Source organism: Babylonia areolata, chromosome 31 (assembly GCF_041734735.1).
Source record: "Babylonia areolata isolate BAREFJ2019XMU chromosome 31, ASM4173473v1, whole genome shotgun sequence".
NCBI classification, from domain to species: Eukaryota; Metazoa; Mollusca; class Gastropoda; order Neogastropoda; family Buccinidae; genus Babylonia; species Babylonia areolata.
Genome location: NC_134906.1, coordinates 26242825 through 26248824, shown reverse-complemented (window position 1 = coordinate 26248824; position 6000 = coordinate 26242825). Strand labels below are relative to the sequence as shown.

General features: G+C 40.6%; 1 protein-coding gene across 1 annotated transcript in view; it reads left to right on the top strand.

The window, feature by feature from the left end:
* Positions 1-631: 631 nt before the first annotated feature.
* Positions 632-6000, top strand: part of LOC143276071 (uncharacterized) — a 77331-nt gene continuing 71962 nt past the window's right edge. The window contains exons 1-3 of the mRNA XM_076580458.1: positions 632-744; positions 2598-2727; positions 5771-5997. Coding sequence (XP_076436573.1) covers positions 706-744; positions 2598-2727; positions 5771-5997 — 396 coding nt within the window. The 5' untranslated portion in view covers positions 632-705. The remainder of the gene's footprint in view (positions 745-2597; positions 2728-5770; positions 5998-6000) is intronic.

The following is a 6000-nucleotide window of genomic DNA, read 5'->3' as shown; positions in this document are numbered from 1 at the left end:
ATGGAATCCGTGGAAAAACGAACGGACTGCCCGAGCTGCTAAGATGAAAGGCTGACCAGTGGCAATTGGGACAGGGTGGGTGGTGGTTCTGTGAAAGCGAGACTGTGACCGAAAGTTGTCTGCCCGGGTCGACTGACCGTCACTGAAGAACGGATTTCAGTGGAACGGCAAAGAAAGAGTCTCTCTCTCTCTCTCTCTCTCTCTCTCCGCTCTCTATATATAAATCAGTCGTTAGTATTATTGTACCGGAGAGCGTAGTGCTTCAAGTTATACTTACTGTGTACTCAGTGCCCACGGCCGTATGTCAGTGCTCATATGATTATCCTTTCACAACTGTTCTGATATGCCTCCCACCCCCTTTTCAGTTTGTCGTTTTTTGTTGTTGTTTTTTGTTGGGTTTCAAATTTTTGTCAGTTCGTTTGTTTTTCTCGGAATACGGCCCGACGACTGCAGTCACGGTGACACTGACATTGAATCTGAACTGACTTGGCCGTGTGACGGTCACAGTGCATGTGTGTGTCAGGGTGTTTGTGTGTGTGTGTGTGTGTGTGTGTTGGCGATTAATGATACAAAGTATTTTGGCAAATTCCGGTAAAGAGAGAAAAAATTTGGACTGAAACCGGAAGCTGGCTTCCGAAAGACACACTCGTGCGCTGGCGGCGCTGATTTGGTTTATTTGGAAGTGTGTAATTTAAGGAAGTTGACATGGCTCAAGGTGGAGAACCACCCGAGAGAGACGTGAAGGTAAAAAAAAAAAAGCTATCTGTTGTGCTTTCCAGTTGTATATTGTTTTATAAGTGTGAGCATTTTTGCAGCCAGTGAATCTGATTCGGCTCGTTCACAATAAAACGCCACTCGGAATGATTTGTTAGTTTATACGTGTTATTCTCATAAAAGCTTTAGTATTTAAATTGATTAACACAAGCTGTAGATCATGCTGTTTATGTGAAATTTGTTTTCATGGAACGGGAATTTTCATATCTTGACAAGGTCATTGTTTGTTCCGAAACCGAAAATAGAAATTCATCAGAACTTTAAAATATTTAACAAGGAAAGATTTCACTTCGTTAATCTCCACCCCTATACTTAAATTTCAAACATGATTGATAACTGAAATTTGTGATACAGATTAGCAATTTACATTTTATATAATTCTGATTATTATTGATGCATTACCACAACTGAACAACTGAGTTGTTCATCAAATCAGCAGATTTTGGATTTGAGGAGAAAAGTTGGCAAAACCTTATCTGCCAGTACAGTGTCCATGAGGATCTGGGTTTGAATCTATATCTCGCCCTTTGAAGTTTGACTGGAAAATCTAGCTGAGCATCTGGTCATTTGGTTGAGACCCGTGCCTTGCGGATGTGGTGTAGCATTGCCTGAATGAACTGATGAATGCTTGAGAAACTGCAGCTGAATTTGATTGAATGAAATGTAATAGCTGAAGGAAAAGATGCAGTGCTCCTATTAGCTACACCTCTTTAAATTCATTTAAAGTTATTTCCATTTTTATGGGTCATAGCTATTTTTACTGAATCTTAATGAAAATTACTACAAACTAAAACATATTAAGGTGTGCATGTACACGCACAGGCTAAAACCTGTTCTTGCACACACACTCACAAACAACCATCTACACACACCCAACTTGTAACTTAGACAAGTGACTGTTTGGCAAAATGATTATGTCTTTGAGATTCATTTTCTAAAAATATTCACTCTGGAATTGGAGAATTATTGTTATTCTTGTAACTAGACCACTTTGTATAGGTTATGGTAGAGCTTAAGAATGATCAGCAGGTATATGACCTGTGTCGGTTGAAAGTGAGAGTCCTGAAACTTGGAAAAGCAGTGTCTTTGTAGGTAGGACCACTTAAATTTTGAACTTCAACATATCTAAAAACTAATTACACCATTGGAAAGAACACAAAAAACTAAGTTCACATGCAAATTTTCATTGCATTATACCCAGTAGTTTTTAAGAAAACGGCATCTAAAAATGTGCAAAAATGACGCGTTTTGACAGATTTAACAAATTGCTATTTTTAGACTGTCATAAAATTTTAAGATGAAGACTTACCACATTGTTCTTTGCTGTACTTGGTACCACCAATACCTAGTTTATTCTGAATTTTTTCTGGCCTACTCAAGAACATGCTTAGAGAGAGACAGTGCCTCCAAAATAGCAAAATATTCAGTTTTGTCAAGTGTCGAATGGCCTGATTTCACAGTGATAACATGCTGATTTATAATGTTGATATCTCAGAAAGTTTTCATGCTACAAAAACATTTCAAATATGTGCATGTTCATAAAAGCATGTAGAATACAGTTTTTTGGAAGACTTAATGCTATCAGAAATGCAAATAACAATGAAAACAGTCACAAAGTACTCTTTGGCCTGTATGAATTATTTTCATTAAGTTGCCTGAACTGTTTCTGTAAAGTAATGTAGCGGCAACTGCATTAATCAACCACCTGAAATTTACATCAACAATCTCTAGGATTTATATCATTCTCATGATACTGTTCTTCCATTTTTTTTTTGTATTGTTTTTGTGACTGACAGTTACGTTTTAAGGTTTTGAATGTGCAGGATTTTGAGTTCCGGCAGCTGGTGAAATGTCGACTGTATCCCACACCCAGCAGCCCCCTGCCTGTGAAGAGGCTGCAGCAGCTTGCTGTGTCGTCCAAGTTTGATCTCATTTTTGCTGCCAGCAACAATGGTAATGAAGATCAAGACGATGATGATAAAGGGTGATGATTGTATTGTAATGATGATGATTATTTTCATTTCTCCTTCCCATTCATGGGCTTCATCGTCTATAAACGTTCACTTGTATGGATGTGCGAGTGGGCTTTACATAGTTTTATGACTGTTTAGGTGTGATACTCTTGAAAATCGTTTTGGGGGATGTGCATGCTGGGTATGCTTGTGTTTCCATATTTGCATGAAGCCAAGGGAATCAGGCTCAGACCTGTAGATTAGCACCATGTGTTGACCTTGGAAATTTGAAAAAAACGCTTAATCCAGCAGAAGAAACTGGTAAAAAAAAGAAAAAAAAAGAAGTGGTATTTGAACCCAAGACCCTCAGACTGGAAGTTTAGTTGTCTAGTCAAGCCAGTTCGCAGTCACGCTTTTCTTTCTTTTTTTTTTTTTTTAATAATAATTTTTATAATGATTATGATAGCAGTTGCTGTGATCTTGGTGGGATTTTTCTCATGTTTTTGTTCTTCTGTAATTAAGTCTTTTGGTTAATGTTGTAATAATAGGTCTGAGGTCGTTGAATATTACCATGATGCTGATATGATTCCCTGCCATTGTCTTTTTCACTCACATGTTGAAGGTAAACTGTCTTGTCTTAAACAATACATCTGCACACACCGGTTCACATGGAACTATTTATGAAACAAATGCACTGATGGAGATGTGCACAAGTAATGTACAAATATAACACATTGATGTGTTTCAGCGTGTGTGTGTGTGTGTGTGTGTGTCTGTGTGTGAGAAGTTGGAACTTTTTTCAGATGGTACCTCATTGGTTTTTTTGTTTGTTTGTTTGTTGTTTTTTGTTTTTAAAGATCCACATTGTCATCAGTTATCATCATTTATGGATTTGAATTTGAAGCCATAATCTTACACTAATCACAGACATGGAACAGATAACACCAGTGATGGAACAACAGCGATTTAACAACTTCCTTTTGAGATAATATTCAGTGATGAAGGTTTGGAAAGTTAAAGGCATTTTACTCTGTGAGGTGATCTCACTTTCCCCCTGAGAAGTTCAAACCAGACTCATTAGTTCTAGGAAGGAGCAGGACACAGACTGAAATATCCCACAGTGATATTCATGTATACATGCCTGTGATGGGGTAAGAGGCAGAACCTGCAGACTCTTAGTTGTCAATGTGTGACCCTTCACAGTCCCACTCTACCGTGGTCGCTGGTTGTTTGAAACAAAATTAACGGGCGCAATAGCCGAGTGGTTAAAGTGTTGGACTTTCAATCTGAGGGTCTCAGGTTCGAATCACGGTGACGGCGCCAGGTGGGTAAAGGGTGGAGATTTTTACGATCTCCCAGGTCAACATAAGTGCAGACCTGCCAGTGCCTGAACCCCCTTTGTGTGTATATGCAAGCAGAAGATCGAATACGCACGTTAAAGATCCTGTAATCCATGTCAGCGTTCGGTGGGTTATGGAAACAAGAACATACCCAGCATGCACACCCCCAAAAACGGAGTATGGCTGCCTACATGGTGGGGTAAAAACGGTCATACACATAAAAGCCCACTCGTGTGCATACGAGTGAACGCAGAAGAAGAAGAAGAAGAAGAAGAAACAAAATTAACAACAGAGATGTTCAGGTGTATAAACTGTTGTTGTAGAACAATGCTACAGGAGAGCGTTTTCAGGTGGGTGCTTGAGAAGGAGTTGAGGCAAGGAAAGGAAATGTTTCGAATATTCAAACAATCTGGATCGGCCTCTTTCAGTTTCAGGGTTCCAACTGACATTATCATAGTTCGTCTGTGATGATATCATTGAATGTTTTGCCATGGTGATTATTTTAGTTAGTGATTCCTCTTTGTGCTCCGTGGCACAAAAAGACGCCATCAGAGATCTCCAGGACCACTGCTGCCTGTCTTGTGCCGTCTTAGCTAGCTACTGACGGGCACAATAGCCGAGTGGTTAAAGCGTTGGACTGTCAATCTGAGGGTCCTGGGTTCGAATCATGGTGACGGCGCCTGGTGGAGATTTTTACGATCTCCCAGGTCAAGATATGTGCAGACCTGCTAGTGCCTGAACCCCCTTCGTGTGTATATGCTAGCAGAAGATCAAATACGCTCGTTAAAGATTCTCTGTAATCCATGTCAGCGTTCGGTGGGTTATGGAAACAAGAACATACCCAGCATGCACACCCCCGAAAACGGAGTATGGCTGCCTACATGGCGGGGTAAAAACGGTCATACACGTAAAAGCCCACTCGTGTGCATACGAGTGAACACAGAAGAAGAAGAAGCTAGCTTCCCCCAGGTGTAGCCGTTCTCCTTCAGTTCTTTTTCAACCAGTTTGCTCCATGCCTCACTGTGTCTCCTCACTAGTTTTTCATCTTCCATATGACAAACGAGAAGAAGAAGAAGATTTTTTATCCAGTGTCCAGCAAAGGGCTGCTCTTGGAAGTAGACCTTGTGGCATTCTAAGGGCGTGACCTGTCCATCGCCATTTTCTTTTCATGGTCTTACTCTTAGTGGTGATGTCCAGATAAGAGGTTCTTTTTTTGGAGTTTAGTGTTTGAGAGCTAACAGTGAAAAGACGAGTCGAATCAGGTACACAGAATGTAAGAATACAATCAACACAAGCCGCGTGCAGCAAAATAAGGCCAAATGAATACGCTTAATAGCCAAAAAAAAAAAAAAGCGTAAGACGAGACAGAGCGTAAACCTGACAAGATGGCATGGAGAGCCTTGGCCAAAGGAATGATTCAGTGCGTATAGCTTTTAGAGGCATTTGATTGGCTAAGAGCAGACGTCTTTTCACTGTTAGCCAAATTTGGCCAAGCAGAGCAAACCGATAGGCCTAGTTTGCATCAGTTTGACATGGTAAGTATATGTATCACCAAACATGGAGTATAATACAAACTCCTCCTTTTGAGATGGTGCGTGGCCATAAGCTGGATCAGACAATGGTTCTTAGTTCCGGAATGTTTCAGGTTTATGTGTTTGTATTAAAGGAGCTTTAATTGTGATGTGATTTGATTTTGCTTTTCAGAGATGAAAATACTGCGCCTTGGATCAGTGTGTCAGCAAGATGACAGGATTGAGGCAAGGGAGAGAAACACGGCCATCGTGGACATCCCTTGCGACAGGCAGATAAATGTCGGGGCTCTCATTGTTCATTTGGCTGTCAGCAGCGATGATTTGACCTTGTCGGTTGTCGTTGACGATGACAAGACCCTGACCCTCTTGCTCTTTGACCTTCCTGCCATCGCTGGTCAGGTC